General features: G+C 39.4%; 1 protein-coding gene across 5 annotated transcripts; it reads left to right on the top strand.

Annotated features, from left to right (window-relative positions):
- The first annotated feature begins 1,485 nt into the window (after positions 1-1,485).
- Positions 1,486-21,954, top strand: LOC133709164 (disease resistance protein RPV1-like). Of its 5 annotated transcripts, XM_062134812.1 has the most exons (15): positions 1,486-2,209; positions 9,409-10,507; positions 10,638-10,916; positions 11,017-12,348; positions 12,452-13,317; positions 13,401-18,579; positions 18,667-18,711; positions 18,805-19,036; positions 19,133-19,263; positions 19,345-19,462; positions 19,929-20,038; positions 20,158-20,279; positions 20,532-20,598; positions 20,761-20,880; positions 21,292-21,954. In XM_062134812.1, the coding sequence occupies exons 1-5, from the start codon at positions 1,731-1,733 to the stop codon at positions 13,091-13,093; spliced, it is 3,831 nt and encodes a 1,276-aa protein (XP_061990796.1). In that variant the 5' UTR covers positions 1,486-1,730; the 3' UTR covers positions 13,094-13,317; positions 13,401-18,579; positions 18,667-18,711; positions 18,805-19,036; positions 19,133-19,263; positions 19,345-19,462; positions 19,929-20,038; positions 20,158-20,279; positions 20,532-20,598; positions 20,761-20,880; positions 21,292-21,954. The 5 variants fall into 5 exon arrangements, with proteins under 5 accessions (XP_061990796.1, XP_061990798.1, XP_061990799.1 ...); XM_062134814.1 differs by having other exon boundaries at positions 13,401-18,711; positions 20,761-20,844; XM_062134815.1 differs by having other exon boundaries at positions 13,401-18,711; positions 20,761-20,844; positions 21,275-21,954.
- Positions 21,955-23,723: the final 1,769 nt, after the last annotated feature.

Genomic DNA, 23,723 nt, shown 5'->3' with positions numbered 1-23,723 from the left:
TTCTAGCTATAAAGGTTCTTTATCCCCCTTTAGACACAAGGACACTGCCCATCCTTGTGGAGACTGACTGCTCTGAGGCTGTTAGACTAATTAACTCCTCTGAGACATGTTGGTCTGAGGAGGGACCAATCATTGAAGACATCAAAGTGCTCATGTATGCCAGCTGGTGTAGACACATTAATCTTCCAACCCCGTGAATGTAACTTGGCAGCTCATGGTGTTGCTAAGTTTGCTCTAAGTGAGCAATCTCTCTTTACTTGTATTGAGGATGGGCCGGAATGGCTTATGGAGTCGATTAATAACGATTCCAATATTTGTAACCGTTCTTATCATCAATGAATGGTTATATTTTCAATCAAAAAAAAAAAAAAAAAAACTAAGCCTGAAGCCTAGATGAATGCCACTACTCCTACTGAAATAGTTTTTCGATAGGGAGAAATATCACTTTGGTCATCGAACTATGGGTCGCTCGACATTTTAGTCATCCAACCTTTAAAAACTTTATGATTGTGGAAACGCGTGGGAAACATTTCGAGGCAACTTCCTCGGCACCTTTGCTTTATTAATGATTTGAGAATGTCTGGATATGATTTAATCACCTTTATCCTTCATTGGTCAAAACTGGTATCCGTGTGGGACTGGATTTAACAGTGGAGACTGGACAGTGTGGGCTCATTGGCATCACTACTTTACGGACAGTGTGGGCTCATTTGCTTTATGATTGTGGAAACGCGTGGGAAACATTTCGAGGCAACTTCCTCGGCACCTTTGCTTTATTAATGATTTGAGAATGTCTGGATATGATTTAATCACCTTTATCCTTCATTGGTCAAAACTGGTATCCGTGTGGGACTGGATTTAACAGTGGAGACTGGACAGTGTGGGCTCATTGGCATCACTACTTTACGGACAGTGTGGGTTTATTTGCTTTATGATTGTGGAAACATGTGGGAAACATTTCGAGGCAACTTCCTCGGCACCTTTGCTTTATTAATGATTTGAGAATGTCTGGATATGATTTAATCACCTTTATCCTTCATTGGTCAAAACTGGTATCCGTGTGGGACTGGATTTAACAGTGGAGACTGGACAGTGTGGGCTCATTGGCATCACTACTTTACGGACAGTGTGGGCTCATTTGCTTTATGATTGTGGAAACGCGTGGGAAACATTTCGAGGCAACTTCCTCGGCACCTTTGCTTTATTAATGATTTGAGAATGTCTGGATATGATTTAATCACCTTTATCCTTCATTGGTCAAAACTGGTATCCGTGTGGGACTGGATTTAACAGTGGAGACTGGACAGTGTGGGCTCATTGGCATCACTACTTTACGGACAGTGTGGGTTCATATGCTTTATGATTGTGGAAACATGTGGGAAACATTTCGAGGCAACTTCCTCGGCACCTTTGCTTTATTAATGATTTGAGAATGTCTGGATATGATTTAATCACCTTTATCCTTCATTGGTCAAAACTGGTATCCGTGTGGGACTGGATTTAACAGTGGAGACTGGACAGTGTGGGCTCATTGGCATCACTACTTTACGGACAGTGTGGGCTCATTTGCTTTATGATTGTGGAAACGCGTGGGAAACATTTCGAGGCAACTTCCTCGGCACCTTTGCTTTTCTTTAATTAGTGATTTGAGAATCCAATGAACTCTGCCTCTTTCTTCTTCAAAGTCCAGAAACTCTTTCACAATCTCTCTTGTTATCTCACAGCTCTCAATGGTGAACATTCAAGAAGCCTCTTCTTCTCCATGGAAATACCATGTCTTTTTGAGTTTTAGAGGTGAGGATACCCGCCATAATTTCACGGGCCATTTGTGCAGCGCTTTGCGTCAGAATGGAATCGACACCTTCATGGATGATCAGCTCAGAAGAGGAGAAGAAATATCAACAGCACTTCTCCAAGCAATTGAACTGTCGAGGATTTCAATCATTGTGTTCTCCAAAAACTATGCATCCTCCAAGTGGTGCTTGGATGAACTTGTCAAGATCCTCGAGTGCAAGAAATCAAATCACCAATTGGTTCGACCAGTTTTCTACAAAGTCGATCCCTCGGATATACGAAATCACAGAGGTAGCTTTGGGGAGGCACTTGCTAATCATAAATGCAAATTCAAAGATAACTCGGACAAGGTCCAGATATGGAAGGCAGCTCTTAAAGAAGCGGCAAATTTGTCAGGGTGGCCTCTTTTGGATGAGTACGTTTCTATCCACCGGCTTTAAATTCCTGTTTCAGTTATTAGTCTTCTTCTTTTCAATTTCTTAGTTGTTTTGATTAAAAGATAAAAACTTTAGGATTCAAGAGCCATACTAATCCCTTTATATATCACCAAGTTATACCAATTACTAAAGTATAATCAATGAAGTACACAATTAATTTCAAGCATGTTTGATTTTTGATGGTTAAGAGCAAATTCCAAAACCTGCCTGACGAGTTTGATTCTCGTTGCTTTCCTCTTCATATGAACAACAATATCAGAGAAACATAATACCATATAGGTTTCGGAAGAGTTGGAATCTGCTCGCCCATGTTCCTCAGAAAACAGAAATTTTTGACATGACCATTGACAGGGGTAATGGAACTTATGTAAATTAGATAAACAAAAGATATTGTGTTTAAGGAAAATGTAAATTAACAGAGAGAGAGAGTTTCGATTCAGAGAGAATGAAGATTTTAGTGAGTTTATTCATCTCATACAAGGGAGTATTTATAGGAATACATTGTAGTGTGAACTCAAAGAGAAAGCCAATTTGGTAACCATTTTTTATCATGGTTGCAGCTCCACATGGTTGTCTTCAATGATGATAATTGCCATGCTTGTTGCCCTTTGGCATAAAGCATGTCACACAAGTCTTTATACCTACATTATACACTCAAGTACCTTATCTATACACTCAAGTACCTATTACATGATATATACATTTATAGTATAATACATTTATACTACAACACTCCCCCTTGGATATTTCATGTCAATAGTATTGTTTTGGTGGTGCGCTTCTAAGTTGCTTCGTTAAAAACCTTGCCAAGTAATAAAACCCTGTGGGAAAAAACAACCTTGGTCGAAGGAGAAAAAGAGCACAACGCGCGTTGAGTGTGGAGTATGTTTCTGGATGCTCCCCCTTGTGCCGTTTAAACTCGGCGGTGACGTTTCATCCGTTGCCTCGTTAAAACCTTACTCGAGTGTAAAACCTTGTGGGACAAAAACAAGCTCGAGGAGGAAAAAGAGTACATCACGTCATTCACTCTTCGAGATCGACCATATAGACATCATAACTCCCCCTGATTGCTTCAATCATGGGAGTTCAGATAACCTTTCCAATCCGATGCTTTTCACATGTTTCTCGAATGTGGATTTTAGGTAACGACTTTTAGTGAATAAGTCCGCTACATTATCCTTTGATTGGATTTGATTCATTTCAATCTTGAGGAGAGTCTGTTGTTGCTGATTATGTTTGGTGTTGTCGCTTTTGATGTAACCTTGCATCAAAAAATAAGCAGCATTATCCTAAATGCTTGTAGGCTCATCTGTGGTAGACTTCAAATCACAACTATTCGAACATGCGTAACTATGGATTCAATCCATATACATTCACGAACCACTTCGTGAAGAGCAATAATCTCTGCATCGTTCGAAGATATAGCGACTAAGGTCTATTCTGTAGACCTCCAAGATATCGCGGTCTTTACCCATGGTGAACACTTAACCAGTTTTAGGAAGACCTTTGTATGGGTTATGAGATACTCAACATTAGCAAAACCTTCCAAAATACTTATGTTGTTTTAGGGTAGGGATAGAAAACGCAGGCCAGTGTTGGCGGCGTTTCTGGTTGTAGGGATAGAATAAGCCCATATCGATCATACATCTTAAGTATCGAAAGATATTTTTTACTCCAATTCAATGGTGTCGCGTTGGCGCAGAGTTTATACCTTAGCTAACAAGTTCATGGTAAAATGAGATGTCTAGTCTTTGTGTATTTGAGCTAAGTATAATAATGCGCTTATTATACTTAAGTAAGGCACTACTGCCTCTAACACATCTTCGTCATCATCTTTTGTACGAAGAGGATTCTTTTCAGGATCAAGACTATGGACGATCATGGGGGTGCTTGAAGGATTGACTTTGTCAAAATGCCTAAGCTTTTATCAACACGATGCTCAAGTTCCAAACAGAGGTATAATCGTGTTCTCCCAAAAATCTTTCATCTCAAACTCGGATTTCAAGTGTTTAGCGGTTTCCCTTAGCTCTTTAAGGGCTTCTAATGAAGATCATGTCCAACATGAACCGCGATAGAATCCGAAACTTGTTTATGAAAACGCGAGGGCATATCCCTTCCCAATCAAGTAGTCACTTTAGTGAGCGTTTCAAACTTTATTGCAAACGCGCTCCGTGGTCTAGAGCCACCTGACTTGGGTAAATAAAGTTCATCATGAACTTTCATATATATTACGTATCTAGATCCCCATAGAGATACGTAGTGACCACATTTATAAGCTGCATGTTCAGTTATTCGGGAACTACCAAACTGACAGGGTAGTGGAGTGCAATGACATCCATTATGAGAGAATATGTCTCATCGTAGTCAATTCCAGGGCGTTTTTGTGATAAGCCTTGCCCCATAAGGCGAGATTGTCATCTCTTTTTCTCAACACGCTTTCTAACGAAGACCTATTAATCAATAGGTTTTATGTAAGGAGGTGTTGGCATCACTTGGCTCAAAGACCTTCCTCTTCGTTTAGAGAATCCATCTTAACCTAGATCGCATCTTTCCATTTAGGCCAAATTTCTCTATGTTGGTATTCATGCTTTAACAGAGTGTGGTTCGATATCATACTCAACAAACTCATGCGCAATAAAATGCGCAACTACATCATCAATTATGATGGAGTTTCTATCCCACGTCTCATGTACACTAGTGTAATTTTCGTAGAGCTCCATATTCTCAGGAATAGGTTCTGACGTTTGAGGCGTCCCCCAACGATAACCATAATCCGGAAGATACTCATGAGACGGATGTTGAGTGTGATCCAAGGATTGGTTTGTGCCAAAGTATCCTTCGAATCCACTGGCCTCCCATGCATCTTAGCTGGGGCCATGGCCTGTAACGCCAGAGTGTCACTCTCTATGGCGTTAGCGCCTTGCCTACCTCTGTGTAGGGTGGCGCTACGTCCTCTTGTAGGGACGTCCTTCCTTGCAGGCATATTTGCAGCAAATGTGTGTGATCTCGTCACTTTTAATAGGGATCGAGATGAGACATAGTGGGGATAGACCACGACAATTCCTATCGTTCCTGCTGAACATTCATGTTCTTATCTCCCCCTAACGACGGGGAGACTGTCTCATCAAAGTGATATTAAGGAGATCGCCTTGCAAGGGCATTTAAGTGGCGGACGATTGTTGGAGTCTCAAATCCAACTGAGTTGCTCACTCGTTTTGAAGGACCTATCATAGTGCGCTGTGGCGGCGCAATTGGCACATAAATGGCTCACTCGAATGTGCGTAAGTACAAAATACTTGTACCCAGCCACTAGCTGTAATGCAGAGATACATTGAGTGGCGGTAGGTCGGAGATGATTTAGCATAGTTGTTTGCATCACCCCAAGCGGTTTATGAGGAGATTTGGTGCGCATCACCAATGTCCGAACTATCATCGTAGTTATTTCCGCGAGACCATTTGGGTGTGTATATGAGAATGTGATGTCCAACATCTCCCATTGCAATAACCATCGAAACTTTTCGATGTAAACTCTCTAGCATAGTCAAACCCAGTTGACTGAATAGGATGATCCGGGGAGTGAGCCCGTTTGTCATATGATATGTGCTAGGAGTATAGCATAAGCAGCTTTTACAGATGGACAATGGCACAACACGTGACCAGCGTGTTTGCGTGTCAACCAACAACATGAGATTTTTAAAACGTCCGCAAGTTGGTTGAATGGGTCCACAAATATCAACTTGGATTCTTTGAAAGAATGGTATTTAGTGTCCTTTGCATAGGATGGTCTCGATCCTACCTTTGCTAAAAAGCAAGCTTTGCAAAATGAATGATATCCGTGTGAAGTCTTTAATATATGGATCATCATATCATGACCTGGATGTTCCAAACGGTCGTGCCAAAGTTTATATGTGTCTGAATCCCGGCCATAAGTCATCTCTTTATGACATGGTTTGATTTAATGACTTGAATAGTGGTTACATGCAACCCACTAGAGCGACACATAAGTTCCTCTAATACTCGCTTATGTCCGTAGTCATTAGAGGTGATGCAAAGGAACTCTTGTCCATTCTCACCATGTGTTTTCACATGAAAACCATTGGCTCTTTATATCTTTCAAATAATAAAGTTCGGAATTTAACACATGTCCATGACATTGAATAATAATGCGACACTTTATTAATAGCCAATGATTACATCAAAGTTTTCCAAAGTGTATTCCAAAATCAAACTTTAGACAAATTGTAGTCACTCAATCCGTTTGGTGACTCCAATAAAATATGACCAGGTAAGTAGAGAGATGTTGGTGGAGCAAGGCTCGCTTAAATATCCCGATCTCAATTACTTTCTTAGACATCATATTTCATTGGGTGCGCCACTGAGAAAGAGTTAATACAATTGTCATTTATTGATTTAAGGCACATTTGCCGTTTTTGGAAAATAGGAAGGACTATTCTAATCAAGTCTGCGGCATCCTCGTGCTCTTTATTTGCAGCTTGGAAGTCCTCAGTGGTGAGACTGATATCTTCACCATCTTTATCTTCAGCAAGATTGATTTCTTGCTCTCTCAATTGTCTATACTCCTTATAGCTTGCAGCTAGTTGGGTACTTGCATGGCATTGCTTGAACCAGTGCTCAATTGATCCACATCGATGACATATGTCATTGTGGTTATCTCCCTTTATTTGAGGCGCAGTTTGTGCACGTTGTGGATATTCCCTAGGAGGGTTGCTACTACTACCATGTCTCATGGTACGACCTCCATGGCTGGTGTTGCCATATCCACCTCTCCCACGTGTGGCGTTGCCATCCCGTGTGTCCGCTCTATAGTTGTTGTTTCCTTCCTTAATGGGGCGGTTATATGGACTCGTTCGTCCACCATATCTCCTGTTATTAGGGTACCGCTCCTTGCGCCCTCTTTTGGGTGCAATATAATTCGCCTCACGAATGCTCTTGGTTCCGATGGGCCTTGAATTATAATTCTTTACGAGGATATTGTCGTGCTTTTCAGCTACCGACAAAACATTTATGAGCTCATTAAACCTCGTAAGTCGTCCAACATTGAAATCAGTGCGATATTGCTTTGACAGTATAAGTGCTGCGACGGGGAAGGTGGAGAGAGTCTTCTCAATTAGCTCTTCTTCTGTGAGAGGTTTTCCACAGAACCTCAACATGGCTTTGAGGCGAAGAGCTTCTGAATTGTATTCAGAAACAGACTTGAAGTCGGAGAAGCGTATACCGTTCCACTGAATCTTCAAGTCAGGGAGGAGGGTATCTTGGATATTGCCAAAGCGCTCTTCTAGCGCTACCCATAGCTCTCTTGCATTCTTGATCGACATATACTCCAACCTGAGTGTTTTGTCCATATGACGTCGCATCAAGATAACTGTTTGAGCATGCTTTGTGGGTATTCGTTGGAACATAAGGCCCTGGCGAGGTGCCTGGATTATGGGCAATATCTCTCTCGAAGTGAGGTGGTTCTCAACATCAGTTACCCAGCTATGGTAACCTGAGCCTGTTGAGTCAAGCATGGGAAAATCGAGTCTAGGTTCATTCGACATCCTGAGAATAAGAAGAGAATATATATTAGTTTCGGAGCTAAACTTCCACGAGAACTAAAATAATAAGATTTCCGAGCTATGCTACCAAGAAATCAACTTCCAAGAATATTTAGATTAGACTGAAACAATGATGTTTATATGGTCATAAAACGATGCTTACGGACGCTCTTAGTCCGAAGTCTTATGAACACTCTTAGTTCATTGATTACGAACGCTCTTAGTTCGTATAGCGTGAATTCCCACGATTCCGCTTTCTGATTGCAAGTTCCCGGGAAAAGCAAGAGAGGAAAAAGAAGTAAAAACTCAAAAGCGGGAACTTTTAGTAAGAAATACCTCGAAATAGTCCTTGGCCTTTATGTACCCCACAGTCCGCAGTTTCCTGATAAGCAAAAACAGGAACTTTTAGTAATAAATACCTCGAAATAGTGTTGTCAAAAAATCACTGAAAAGTGTTCGAAAAGTCGCCGGAAAGTGGTCGGAAAAGTGTCCGAAAAGTCGCCGGAAAATCGCTTGAAACTGGCCAGAAAAGTCGTCGGAAAAGGGTTGACCGACGTTGACTGGTCGTTGACCGGAGGGTTGACCGAGGTGCTGACGTGGCACTATGACGCTGATTGGATGCTGACGTGGTAGTGGGCTAAAAGTGGGCCTGCTTCTGCTTTTGGGCCGGTTGGTCCGCTTCTGCTTCTGGGCCTAGGGCAGCTTCTGGGCCGCGTCTGCTGGGCTGGTTGACTGAGGCAGGGGTTGACTGAGGTGCTGACGGCGGTTCGGTGGTGCAGTGGCTTCAGGCGGCCGGTTCAGGCAGTAATCGGCCGGTTTCGATGATTATTTTTCTGGCTCCGGCGAGCTGGGATCAGGCTGCAGTTTCTGGTGGAGTTTGGCAGCAGGGGGCAGGAAGGAAGAATTCAAACCGGGCAGAGAGAGTTTCAGTGTTTCCGGGGGCCGGTTTGGGTATTTTCCGACCAGTTTTGAAGGTGGCTCCGCCGGTTCTGGCTTCCTGGAATCTGGTTCTTCTTGGATCAAGAGCTTTGATATGTGGTAGGGTTTGGAGGTTTTTTGTAGGTTTGGAAAAAATGACTTCGATCGGATACGAACTTCCTCTACTCTTGTTTTTTCGATTCTAATTCTAGAGCAATATCGTGCTGATAACGTGTTTAAGGAAAACGTAAATTAACGGAGAGAGAGAGAGAGTTTCGATTCAGAGAGAATGAAGATTTTAGTGAGTTTATTCATCTCATACAAGGGAGTATTTATAAGTATACATTGTAGTGTGAATACTCAAAGAGAAAGCCAATTTGGTAACCATTTTCATCATGGCTGCAGCTCCACATGGTTGTCTTCAATGATGATAATTGCCATGCTTGTTGCCTTTTGGCATAAAGCATGTCACACAAGTCCTTATACCTACATTATACACTCAAGTACCTTATCTATACACTCAAGTACCTATTACATGATATATACATTTATACTATAACATATTGCATATTATGGTTCTGGGGTAAACTAATACACTATTTGAAATTCTACAACATAAAATATATTTTATTTTACCTGTGACCGAAACAATATGAATATGTGTTTGTATTCTTGATTAAATGCAGTTTATTTTAAATGTCCAGGCATTGCTCTGAACCCAGTGTTATTCATGAAATTGTTAAAGAGATTTCAGAGCAAGTTATGAACAGTACATATATGGATGTGGCCAAGTATCCAGTAGGAATAAAAACTCGGGTGCAAGAGATCCATAAGCTTTTAGGTGTTGAGGGAAGAGACGTTCATATGGTAGGGATATGGGGGGCTGGTGGAATAGGTAAGACGACAATTGCCAGAGCTGTCTATAACTCAATTGCTCATAAATTTGATGGGAGTTTTTTCTTAGAAAATGTTAGGGCAGATTCAATGGGTGCAAGAGGCTTTGTCAAACTACAGAAGACACTTCTTCGTCAGATTCTAAAGGGAAAAAAATTAAATGTGGACAATGTAGCTAGAGGAATCACTATGATCAAAGAAATGTTGCAATACAAATGTGTTCTCTTAGTGCTTGATGATGTGAATGATATTGATCAGTTAAACAACTTAGCCAGTGACTGTAGTTGGTTTGGTAAGGGTAGTAAAATCCTCATAACAACAAGGGATAGGCAATTGTTGACCAGTCATGGTGTTAATTTAATATACGAGGTCCAAAAATTTGATCCTCATGAAGCTCTCGAGCTTTTTAGTTGGAATGCCTTCAAAAAAAACGGGCCTTTGGATGGTTTTGCAGAACTTACAAAACGTGCTATACGCTATGCTCAAGGCCTTCCATTAGCTTTGACTGTTCTAGGATCTTCTCTATGTGGTGGAAATGTAGAGAAATGGCAAGCTGCATTAGATGGTTTCAAAAGCTCAAAAATTAGAGAAGTTCTCAAAATAAGTTACGATGGATTGGATGACACAGAGAAGGAAGTTTTTCTTGACATTGCATGTTTCTTCAAAGGTGAACATAGAGACCATGTGATACAAACATTAGAAGCTTGTCACTCCAAACTTGCTGAGCATTGTATCAACGTGCTCATAGACAAGGCCCTCATCAATACATCTACGGGTCGCATTTGGATGCATGACTTGCTAGAAGAACTGGGTAGATATATAGTTCACAAAGAGTCACCCAATGAACCTGGAAGGCGTAGCAGGTTGTGGTTTCATGAAGATGTTTACCGTGTTCTAACAGAGAATATTGTAAGTGCATATCTAAATTCACCTCAACTTTAATTATTTTTGTTTAAAATCCTAAAACCTATGTAGAATATGAAATTTAATTATATGAGAAAGAGTTTGGTTTGTTAATACTATTGCATTTTCATAATAGGGAACAACCAATGTTATAGGCATCAAGGTGGAGCTGCCCAAAGATTCAGATGTGATATGTTTAAGTGGGACCACTTTCTCCAACATGCAAAATCTTAGACTTTTCATACACCGTGCTGGACGCTATTCTGGCGCTGTTGATAGTCTGCCAAATAGCTTGAGGGTAGTTGATTGGCCTAAATATCCCTTACAATTTTTGCCATCCAATTTAATTCCAAGAGAACTTGCTCTAATCAATATGCCTGGCAGTCGCATCACAGCATTGGGAGATAGATACAAGGTATGTTACTTTGGATACACATGCAGAGATCTTTAGCTTATCATCTCTGTTCCTTCCTCTCCATGTTTTTTATCTAATATTTTTCTACTCTGTCTCACAGCATCTGATAAATCTGACATCAATAAATCTAAGTGATTGTCAGTGCCTAAAGAAAGTGTCAGACTTATCAGGAAGCCCAAACTTACAACATTTGAATCTAGGTCTCTGTAAAAGTTTAGTTGAAGTGCATTATTCCGTTGGATTCCTCGATAAACTTGAGTATTTGAGTCTTTGGGACTGCTCAAGTCTCCAGACTTTTCCCACGGAAGTTAGTTGGAAATCCATGAGGAATCTTCAGCTTGGCTTTTGTAGAAGGCTTGAAAATTTCATAAAAATTGTGCACAACATGGAGTCCATTAAAACATTGGATCTAAGGAAAAGTGGCATAAAAGAATTGTCCTTAACGATTGAAAATCTTACTTCTTTAAGGGAATTGTACCTGTTTAGAACTCCCCTTAAGGAATTGCCTTCATCGATTGGGTATTGCACTTCCTTGAAGAAATTGAACGCGTCTGAAACTCCCATCACAGAACTGCCTTCATCAATTGGGTATCTCACGTCCTTGCAGGAATTGAATGTTTCTGAAACTTCCATCAGAGAGCTGCCTTCTTCAATTGGGAATCTCACATCCTTGGTGCAATTGAAGCTATCTAAAACTCCCATTAAAGAACTGCCCCCGTTTGGAAAACTCACGTCCTTGGTGGAATTGCACGCTTCTGAAACTCTGATTGAAGAATTGCCTCTGTCAATTGGAAATCTCAATCGCCTTCGGTCTTTAAATCTAGCATTATGTGCAAACCTTACAAATGTGCCGCACGGTGTTTACGGAGGGCTGCAGCATCTACGATGGATAGACCTCTCTTGGTGTCCAAAACTGGTGACATTTCCAAGTAGGGGGAGCGCTTTGGTTTCATCAAGTGCAGAATCTCTTCCTTTGATGCTTCCATCTAATTCAAACAATGGGCATGATCATCATCCTGGTTCATTATTGTTTCCCCAGCTACAGCGTCTTGATTTTGAAGGATGCCAATTATCAGTGGTCTCTGATTTCCTAACGAATCTTGACTGTGCGTCCACATTATGGAGCCTTAATCTTTCAGGAAGCAGTTTTGATAGTCTTCCGGCATGCATCAACAAATTCAGCGAATTGAAATATCTTAATTTGGCTGGTTGCAAGAGGCTTCGAGACATTTCAGAACTTCCACCAAATATAGTAGTTATAAAGCTGGATGATTGCGTATCGTTGGAAAGATTTTCAAAATTGTCAAATATACTGGAACAGAAAGACACTCCGGGACGTGTTCGCGGGATCCACTTGTCTAATTGCAATAGACTGATGGATAGTCTTGGCATGGACGTGGTGTCGAAGATGGCAAAAGCATTGTTTAATCAGGTTTTCCATCTCTCTCTCCACACACATAATCTTTCTTTTCTTTTTTACAAGCATTGCTTAAACAGGCACACTAATAGTTAACACAACCATATGCATCTTGCAGCTGGTGCATGCCGGCTTAGATCAGCATGTTCAGTGGAATCTTATTCTTCCAAGCCTCCAGGAAATTGAAGTTCCAAATTGGTTTGATGGGGGTGAGGTGGACACAAGTCTGCTTCCTGGTCAGGACCCTGAGTATGATATATGTGAAATTTTGATAAAAATCCCCAGGAATCTGAAGGCTGAGAGAATAGGATTGGTTGTCTGTGTTGTTTTTGAACTTACCCAAGATTTTTTATATGATCCTGATTGTTGTTTTGTGGAGGTTGTGATTGATAAAAAAGTGTGTCCTGACTCTGGTTGCCACTTTTTTAAATCAAAAGCGACATGTATTGCATCAGCTCAAGATCATGTATTAGTGCATCTGACATTTATTGCTTTCAAGGAGCTAGAGGTGGTGGATCCTGTGGTTCGAGTGATTTTTCATGACTATGCCTCAGGTGGCAAAGGGTTGCTCCTAAAGAGTTTTGGGGTCCACCTGGCTAATATGAAAGACCTGGCACGAGAAAGATATAGGCAGAGCAATGCTAGCATTTCTGATCAGGTGGCTTTGCACGCAGAAGGAGCAGCTGTAGCATCATTAGTATCAGATGACAGCAATTACGGGGAAGTACACGATGATCATCACAACGGGGAACAAGAATGAGAACGAGAACAGGAACCTCATCTTCCAACAAAAAGATTTGAAGACATGGCAAGACAAAAAAATATAGGCAGAGCAATGTTAGCATTTTTGAGGTGCTTTGGAATTACCTGCTTGTGATTTTGGTCATGCACAAGGTTCAGCTAGCTCTAGTATAATCATCATCAAGTACCGATTGAGGCCTTGAAGTACACTATGATCGATCATCATTAATACTTGGATTTCAGGTATTAATATTCCATGCACATAAACTTGTAATCTGTTGTGATAATTTTTCACTGACCTGCTTTTTCTGCACTCTCTTATTTAGAAGAAGATTTTCTTTTGCCAAAGTTGATCCCGAAAGATGGCAATTGATGGTGAGAGGGGCAGAGGCACCTATTAATCTGGACTCATGTAATGGTCAAATCTCGATCAATCCACACGAACAAGGCTGGGTTTGTTCTTCAATTTCAATTTGTGTTTGCTCATTGGTTGTCTGGCGTTTTACTTATTTTTAATTTTTATCTCTGGGCTTTTAATTGGTATTGTTTGCTGGCTTTTACTGCGCTCTGTTTGTTACAAGTGAGAGTGATATAATGCTATATATCTTTAAACACTGGACTCATATCTGACATTATTAAACTCAGATGATTCGTATAACATATAATTTTGATATCACTAACTAAAGTAGGGAAACTACCTAAAATACCACTTCAAAAGAATGTCCAGCAAAGGCACTTTAGAAATTCCTAAGGCACTTTAGAATGTGTGAATGTGCACTTCACCTGTATGAAAAAATAATGTCCAGCAAACGTTCGTAACAGATTTGGAATATGATTCTTTTATTAAGGACAGTTTGAAGTGTGCACATTTCATACATTAGACTTTGAAAAAAAGTAGAAACATGCAATGGAGGGCAGCTCTTACGGAAGCAGCAAATTTGTCGCTGTGATTTCCAATTGCATTTGTATAATTTTTTTTTTCTTTGCTTTACTTTTCTCGCATATATCTGTCCTTTTTTGTTTATTAGTGGATTTATTCATAATTTACTTATATTTCTGAGTTGTATTGATAAAGATTGGAAGACTCTGGTACTCTGGTAGTTTAGGATTGAAGATGTTGAAATATGTAGTACGGGGCATATTCTAGGGTTTCAGACTCAATGAAGATTGAAAACCAAAAATGAATGAAGTTTTTGGAAATGGATTGAGAATTACAACTTACTTGTTTATGAGTGCAAATTCAATTGTCTTACTCACTAATTGACTTGCTAACAGATTTATCAGTTATTACAACTTGCAGTGTAACCATAGTTACTGACAACTAAGCCTAGTCATAGTTAAGCGTACTATACTGTAACTCCCCACCAAACCCCAACCTCCCCTTAGGTAGAGGACCTAGCTGCAGGTTGGCAACAAGAGAATGAAACTCAGAGCAAGGCAAGCCCTTAGTAAAGACATCTACAAGGTGCTCTGCAGTGGAAAGATAGGAATTAATTTCTATAGCTCAGTTTGTGATATTTCTAACCTGTTTCTAAGTCCTTGTGCTGTATTTAAGCATAGCCTGCTTTCATTCTGATTATGAGAAGCTTAGAGATCAGGAATTTAGAGTGGTAGAAAGGGGAGTCCTTTCCTTGGATCTCCCAAGGCACACGAGGATTATTGAAAATTTAACCTCTGCGGCTTTGTTTGCTTAGGTAATACTGATTAGCCTCTTTACACAGCACTCACGCGTGCAGCATAGTTTCGTACTCAACAGTAATATCACCAACTAAAGTAGGCAAACTGCCTAAAATACCACTTTAAAATTGGACATTGTCACTTTAGAAATACCCAAGGCACTTTAGAATGTTTGAATGTGCACTTCACCCGTATGAAAAAATAATGTCCAGCTAACATTAGTAACAGATTTGGAACATGATTTCCTTCTTTTATTAAGGACAGTTTGAAGTGTGCACATTTCATACATTAGACTTTGAAGAAAAAGAAACATGCAATGGGGGGAAGCTCTTACGGAAGCAGCAAATTTGTCGCCGTGATTTCCAATTGCATTTTTGTAATTTTTATTTTTTTTGCTTTACTTTTCTCGCATATATCTGTCCTTTTTTGCTTATTAGTGGATTTATTCATAGTGTAGCTTATATTTCTGACTTGTATTGATAAAGATTGGGAAAACTCTGGTAATATGGGATTGAAGATTGAGAACCAAAAATGAATGAATTTTTTTGAGTATGAATGGATTGAGAATTGCAACTTACTTGTTTATGAGTGCAAATTCAATTGTCTTACTCACTAATTGACTTGCTAATAGATTTATCAGTTATTACAACTTGCAGTTTAACCATAGCTACTGACAACTAATTATAGACGGTAAGTCTAGTCATAGTTAAGCGTCCTATACTTTAACTCCCCCGCCCTTAGGTAGAGGACCTAGCTGCAGGTTGGCAATAAGAGAATGAAACTCAGAGCAGGGCAAGCCCTTAGTAAAGACATCTGCAAGGTGCTCTGCACTGGAAAGATGGGAATTAATTTCTATAGCTCATTTTGTGATATTTCTAACCTGCTTCCAAGTGCCTTGTGCTGCACTTAAGCATAGCCTGCTGTCATTCTGATTATGAGAAGCTAGAGATCAGGCAATTGGAATGGTAGAAAGGGGATCTCTTTCCTTGGATCTCCCAAGGCACATGAGGATTATAGAAAATTTAACCTCTCTGGCTTTGTTTGCATAAGTGATACTGATTAGCCTCTTTACACGCATTCACGCGCGCAGCATAGTTTCGCACTCAACAGTACTTGAATAAGCATAATTGCTAGGTTGAGTCTTTTGAAAAAGATGACGTGTTATGAACCATGATTAAGACAGAGTTGACATGAGACTGTAATGGATGAACGATGGTATTAAAACCAATGAACCATGATTATAGAAACCACCTTTTATTCTTGAAGCTGCCATTATAGGGTCCTGCCATTGTCTGAATCATCAGCAATTGTGCCTCTATTATAAAAGTTGCCATCACCATACTAATTTCTGCCTCTTTCTCTTCAATTTTGAGGATTTTAAGTTGTGTGGCTATCATTGCAGTTGTAATGTTAACGAAAGGAGATATTCTTGGCAGCCTCTGCAGACAGAGGAGAAAGCTGCAATGTTGTGGCAGCCTAATCAACTGTTTTGATAGTGTATTCATCAGTGATATAATTCTAGTACTCTGATCTTTTGCAGAATTTGAATTAATTCTATAGGATTCACCGAAGATCCATATTAGTCTCTTCCTAATTATTAAATGGAACTGACTGCTTAAATATTTCAGCTTAAGACTGCATATGGAATTCTTTTTGGTATTAAATACCAGTCAGTTTTCGTTGTTGTGTATTTGTGACAAGACAAGCTTGGCATCTATTGCGAAGCTTAACAAAAGTGTGTCAATTGATTTAAGATCTGTTGATTCATGTTGTGAACTTGTGATTAGCCTTATTTTCTTTTCCAATATTTGGTACGATTAGGGAAGTTGTCACAAAAAATTATTAAGAAATTCATAATTACTGCAAATAAACATGACAGAATTGAGTAATGAATGCAAGAATGTCATACGAAGACGGCTAGCTAGGGTTAGAGAGCGCGCGTTGCTCTAATCTTGAATCGTGTTGGATCTTTATTATGGTAACGGATTGAATGGGAAATTTTTTGACATTTTTAAAACATGTAGATGGCCATAATAAATCAATAATTCTCAAAACGAGTTAATGTTATTGTATAAAAAAAGTATTGCCTGATAATAAAAATTAGAGCTCATAAATTGGATCACTTTGCGAGTTAATGCTATTGTATAAAAAAAGTATTGCCTGATAATAAAAATTAGAGCTCATAAATTGGATCACTTTGCTAGTTTAGATCATGAAGTTGATCCCTCTTTAGTTGAGGCTCTTGACTTCCTACAAGATGTCACCCAACCACACCACACCCCCCCCCCCCCCCCCCCCCCAAATTTATTAAATAATAACATGGGTGTGGGATGAGCCTCCCAATTTGCCCATTATTTGCTTCTAATTAATTGTTTTCAAAATCCCACTTTTAATTGTTGTTATAGAAAGCCAACTTTAACTGAATCAAATGCCACACCATCTGCAGAACAACATAGCATGGGGTTTGAAATGAGTTTAAATAGACCCACACACACACACATATATATATATACAAGCGGGTTCAAAAGAGGACGTCCGCACTTTCGCTAAAGTGCGGACGGCGCTGCTGCAGCAGCTTTCAGGCGGTGACGGGGCTTGCCGGACGGAGGCCGGAGGCATCCCAGGCAGCTTCTGGGCAGCGATCGAGGTCGGAGGAGGTCGAGGTTGCAGGTTTCTGGGCAACGACCTCACCTGCAACTGCAGGTTCCTGGGCAGCGCTCCAACCACGTCGCCGGCGACTACACCAACTGCAGACCGGTCCGTCCGACCCCTAGCCTCCGTCCGGCAAGCGCCGCCGCTCTGTCGCACCCCGAACCGAGCTGCAGCAGCTCCGTCCGCACTTTAACGAAAGTGCGGATGTCCTCTTTGGAACGCCTCCATGTGTGTGTGTATATATATATATATATATATATATACACACACACACGGATCATGGAGGCTAACTGGACGTGCACAAATTTACTTAGGTATTTGTTAAAAGTGATAAAAGAGGGGTAAATCAGACCAGAATAATTTGAGAGGTCAAATGTTAAATTTAGAGGTTCGAATAGAATTGGATTTCAATTATCTTGTTGTATGATTGTTACATTACAGAAGCTCAAAAAATTAAAAAATGGCATTGATGAGCTAAAAAAATAATTAATCACATACATATATATGGCTCAGAAATCACGGAAGCTCATTTTAGGATCCACCATTTTCCCAGTACCCCGCCCTCTTCCCCTACCTCTCCTTGATCCTCTACCCCTTCCTCTTGAACCTCTGAAAAAGGACTTTCCGTACTTCATCTCCACAAGTGAATGGAGTAACTCATCACAAAGAATGCAACCAGTATACAGGGTCGCCCCATCTTCCAAGGGTGTTGTCTTTTTATTAAAGTCCACTTGTATGATTGTCGAGTCACACTCAGGACACCGCTCTGGAGTAGTGGAGATTTGATGAGCCCCTTGGGGGAGGAGCACAAGGAAATTGCACATGTTGCAACATAGTCGCCACTTGGGAGCACTTACGGGGTCTAGAACAAGAGTTCCACTACATTCAGGGCAAGCACAGACTCCTTGGGATATCAATGAATGTCGACACGTGGGATGTGGGCAAAGGAAGCATGGCATGCCAGCCCCCTTTCCCAGCTTGCCAGATGAACCAGATTTTGCAGCTCCAAATAGAGTGTCAATACCTTCAAATGGAGGACTATTGTAGCAGTAAGGGCAAAGAGAAAATGACTTGCCATCTGGGCCAGGAGTTCCTTGTAGAGCTGCAAAAAGCAATTGGTTTGGTTATTCACAGGAAGTTCCTTAATAAGAATTCAGAACAAGATAGGATAGGATTGTAAGCACTTTTCAATTCGAGGCAAGTTTGTTGAATCCTATCATTAACCAAATGCATTGCTTTTCATTTTCATTTTCTTTTATGTAGATTGATTGAATGACATAAACAGCAAGTAATTGAGTTCAGTTTCAGGTATGTTCAACTCCAATTTCACTCTTTCATTCCTCAATTCTGCTTTTGGCTTTCTCAAGTTTGGCCGTCCATGGGGTTTTTGTTTTCACACAGGGCTCGGTTATGAGGAAAAATCAAATAAAACTGAACCCTCTTTGATGAACTCATAGTTTGTTCATAGTTTGAATCTGTGAAGTAAAACGAAAAAGAAATTATAATTGATGTAAGAGATACCATTGAACTTGATGAAACTGAAGACAAGATCTTTGAGAGGCAGCTTGGAACGCTTGACCATTATGGACTTAAGACTGAGCTTCGTGTCGCAGGTGGATGGGTCATTGATAAGGTTTGTATTGGTGAATTGGTGGTTGGAAGGAAAAAAGTTTGATTTACAGGGAAACAAAGAATTTGGCTTTGAATATTGTCTGTTTTGAATATGCAGCTTCTGGGAAAAGAGTGCAAGGATATCGACATTGCTTTGGAAAATATGATGGGCAGCAAATTTGTTGACAAGGTGAGAGACTGCTTGTTGTCTGTGGGGGAAGAGGTTCAAGGAATCGCTATCATTCCAAGGTAAGTGGCTTTGATATATGTATTGATGCATATCTAAGTCGTAAGTATGCTCCCATGACTTAATCTTTTGTTATCTTGCAGTAATCCCGATCAATCAAAACATTTGGAAACGGCGAGGATGCGCATCTTAAATGTATGGGTTGATTTTGTGAACTTACATTGTGAAGAGTACAGTGATGATAGCCGGATTCCTACTATGGTAAATTCTTGCTCTGGGATGTATGGATCTTCTAGAGTTTTGTTTGTTACTGATTTGAGCTTGAGGACATTAGTCACATTACCTTACTTTGAAATAAAGGTAGAGAGTACACTGAAAATAGCCACATCCTCTTACTTTTGTCTAAGGAAGGATGGAACCAGATTTAGGCATTTAGCTCTTAAAGTTCTGAGATCGACAGTGTCTTTTGAGTGTATAAGCTCCATTATTTTGGGCAATTCAAAAGCTATGGGAGATTTGACATCTTCATATGTGTTCTGTCTCACAAACAAAATAACACCAAGATCTGGAGTTATGATGGGTGAGGAAAAGGAAACTAGATTATACATGAAGCCAAGTATTTTGGAATTTTATGTAGGGCTGTTCTATCTGGGTTGGAATAAGGTTTAGGTTAATATATATTACTGTGCCGAACCTTTAGACACCATATTCTGGTCATTTGATTCAGGCGCAAAGTTCAATTTCATACTCGATGAACAACTAAAGGAAGCTGCTGCCTGTGATGAAGTGAAAGCTGCTCTATCAGCTAAAATTAGCAGAAAGCGAATTGGAGCTGAAGTAAGTTCCTGTCTAGCATACCTTTAACTGATGATTGTTCTGCAGTTTACTGGGAATTTAAGCTTCCAGAGGTACATAGGAACTATCTGCTCAGTATGTTCTTTCTTCTCCTTAATCAGATTGATCTGATGATCTCTGCAAACCAACCTGTCCAAGCTATGACCTATATATGTGACTTGAAGTTATTTTGGGTTGTCTTCAGTCTTCATCCGCACTGTGAGCCATCAGAAGGATGCGACAGGTATGGTTACTTAAGAAAATGACATTCAACAAGTATAGCTATGATATCATATATTTGTCGACATATTAGAAATATTAGTTCATAAGAATTGTTGCTTCAATGTATTTTCCCTACTAGTGTTCTAGGACTATTATCAAAGCATCATTCTTGATTCAACATGTAAAATACATTCTAATTCTGCCTTTGCCTTCTTCGTCCCCTGTTTCTTTCTTAGGTATAATGCTAATTGATTATTTTTCTTACCTAATCCAGCGATTGTGTCGCGTACTTGGATTGTACATGGAATCCTATTCATTTAGTGGGGCACTCTATCTTCAATGTGAGTGATAGCCTGGTTTTTAATACAATAATGTTCTTTTCTATCCCTTTAGCAGTTTTTGTTACTTATTTATCTATTATCATCTTAAAGTAGGAGTTATTAATGGTTATTTGTTAGTTTTTACAACCCTTCAAATTCTATTCCTGTGTTTTTGATTTTCAGGACGAACAAAGAATGCTCTCCTTTTATGCTGCAATGTTCCTTCAACTTAGGAAGACCATGTATAAAGATAGGAAAGCAAAAGATGTAGGGCTTTCTTCACCTCTTTTGAAAACAATATTTGTGAGTTATTTCTCTTTGTTTTAGTTTCTGTTTCAATTTCATGAATAACCAAACAATGGAAAGCTAGAAACCTCTTTTTTTCTTTATTTGTGAACCATCATATATCCTGTAGAATTGAATATTAAGCTAACAATAACATTTTTTGGTTAAGCCATCATATTACCAGAAAATGTTATTAAATACGTATTTAACATTTTTTTCTTCATTTGTGAACCATCAGTTAAATGGAATGGACAAAGTAAAAACTAATGTAATAATTGTTAAATATAGCAAGTATTCTTTTGCTGTTGTTATAGTGAGAAGGGGCTAGGAGTTAACTAGTTCGTAGTTTAGTGCACTCATTTTGGAGCATGTAGGTATTATGTGAATGGTTGATATCAAGCTTTTATTTTAGCACATCTTTGATCTCAGAATTCTACAAATGGCGTTGAAGTTTCTGAACAAATAAGGGAAGAGAACTTCTGGAGGGGCTTAGAATGGAGTGTGAGCAAGAACGGGAATGGAAATGGGAAGAATGAGTGAAGAAGGAGGAGGAAAAAGAAAAGGCAAGGGAGCAGTTGAAGAAGCAGAGGGTACAAGAATGGGAAGCATTCGAGAAGGACAGTGAAGAGAGAGGGAGAGAGAGAAGAAGAGAAGAAGCGTTGATTCTTCTCAACCAGCTGGATTGTCTGATCATACTGGTGCAAGCAACTACTATTTATCACAGATGATGCAGAATTTGCCCCATGTGAATAGTTTGGATCAGTTCATTGTTGACGGATGATTTCTTTTATTGTAAAACAGCTCTCTGCATGTATGCAATAATCTCTGCAGTGCTGGTGGATATGTAAAGGTTAGTGAATTGCTTAATGTACTCTAAAGAGTACTTTATTCAGTTAGGTATGGTTCTATACTGATCTGTCTAGCTTCAAATCAAAGTTAATGAGGGCTATTTATTTGTTGATCTAATTTTTAATGTAACTATCTTTCTTAGAATGAAGAAAAGTTCCTTCTTCCCCTCAATAATATTTTGGCACTATGATTGTGAGATCAGATTTTTATTTAGTTTCTATTAATGTGTAGGGTTTTGATGTACACCGTGATTTCTACTTTTAGTAAAGCTCTGTCTGGCTGGGTTTGACCCGATTCAATATAAATTAGCTTAGTTATAGCTCTCCTTTATGTGGTATTAGTTTTTCTACAAGTATCTAAGTCAAGAGGAACAAGCATTAGCAAAAATACCGCTTCCATCTGAATTGTTTTAGACATGTTTAGTATATTTCCGTAAAATACTTTTCTGTATTAAGAAGCATGGCCCTAGCTGTTCAAAGAATTCAACCTTCTGATAGAACTCAACCTTCTTTTTGTTCTATATGCGTAGGACAGACATCCTTGTGCTTCAAATGTATAAATATTGATGGCCGAAAATGATTGTCTCTTGGCAGAGTTGGTTCCAAAAGATAGTATATATGATGGCTTTAGTTTGTTTTTGGCTTAAATTCTCATAAATCACAACAATTCCAAATCCCAACTAAGCCTGAAGCCTAGATGAATGCCACTACGCCTACTGAAATAGTTTTTCGATAATTGTTTCTTGCTAGTTATAATCATGTTTCATACTATCCTTTTGGAGAAAGAGAATGTAGCTTGGGTCAAATGAAGGGTAAATCACGATACTTCAGCATTTAAGGTGATAAGCAATGAAGCTAAGAAACTAAAAGATGAGAGATTTCAGTTTTTTCCTTGGCCATATGGGATATTTACTGTATGAGAAAAAAATAGACTAGATCATACCATGTGTGATTATTGTACGAAACAATTGCTACTTTGTTTGTAGACTCTTAGGGAGGGAAAAATATTTATCCTCATTTGCTGTCTCTTCAATATGGCTGGAAGAGGTAGATATATGCTTTTGGAAGAGATAGATACATTATAAATATTTCATGTTTCAATTGAATAATTATTTTCTTATATAAGCTTCCAAAAATTGATACACGTATATTACTGATCTTAACATACATCCATGTCTGTATCTGTCTTTCGACATTGCAGGTTTGTGTTTTTCTGTCTGGCTATTGATTCTCAACACATCATAATCATTGATCTGTTCTTTTCACAGCCTAATTTTATTTGATGTGATTTAGATTGAAAATTATTGACTGGCCTTGTCAGATACTTTTGGTTTTTGCTTGGAGGAATATATCTATACAACTGGTGGTACTCTAAGATGTTTGTGAAATTCGATACGTATAGTTTCTAACTGCACATGAGGTTGTTTTGCCAGGGTAAGCTGTGCTTCTATAGATTTCTCATATAAGCTTTGTGCACTTAATTTTTCCAAATTCTGCAAATCAATCACAATGTGGCCAGTGGCCGGGTATGGGATCATTAGAATGTGACCACCACCATTTTCTGGGCTTGAGCTTGACATCAGTTCCAATATGTTGGACCTTTTTTGGTGCATACGATTGGATTGGATTTGCTAACTCATTACATTGAAGGAAGAAATGGAGGCTAATTTCTAACTTTTCAACAACTTGAAGGAAGAAATGGAGGCTAATTTCTAACTTCTCTGTAAGTTGAAGAAAGAAGATGATGGTTAATGAAGGACACCTATGGTTTCCAATCTGCACAAGATGGTGGGATATCAACTCCTTAACTAATCTATATTCTTCCTTCAAATTGGAGAAAAGTTTCATCCTGCAATACACCTTGAATCTAATGTATTTACATATCCAATCATTCCTAGTCACCAAATGGGACCTTAAAGTAGTGTGTTCGTCTTGAGGAGGAAGATTAGCACTTTCCTCTTTACAAAAAAGGGTTGAAAGTAGGATTACAATACAGATTCTGTTTTGATTTAT

Source organism: Rosa rugosa, chromosome 5 (genome assembly GCF_958449725.1).
Source record: "Rosa rugosa chromosome 5, drRosRugo1.1, whole genome shotgun sequence".
Taxonomy (NCBI): domain Eukaryota; kingdom Viridiplantae; phylum Streptophyta; class Magnoliopsida; order Rosales; family Rosaceae; genus Rosa; species Rosa rugosa.
This window is presented reverse-complemented; position numbering and strand designations above follow the sequence as displayed.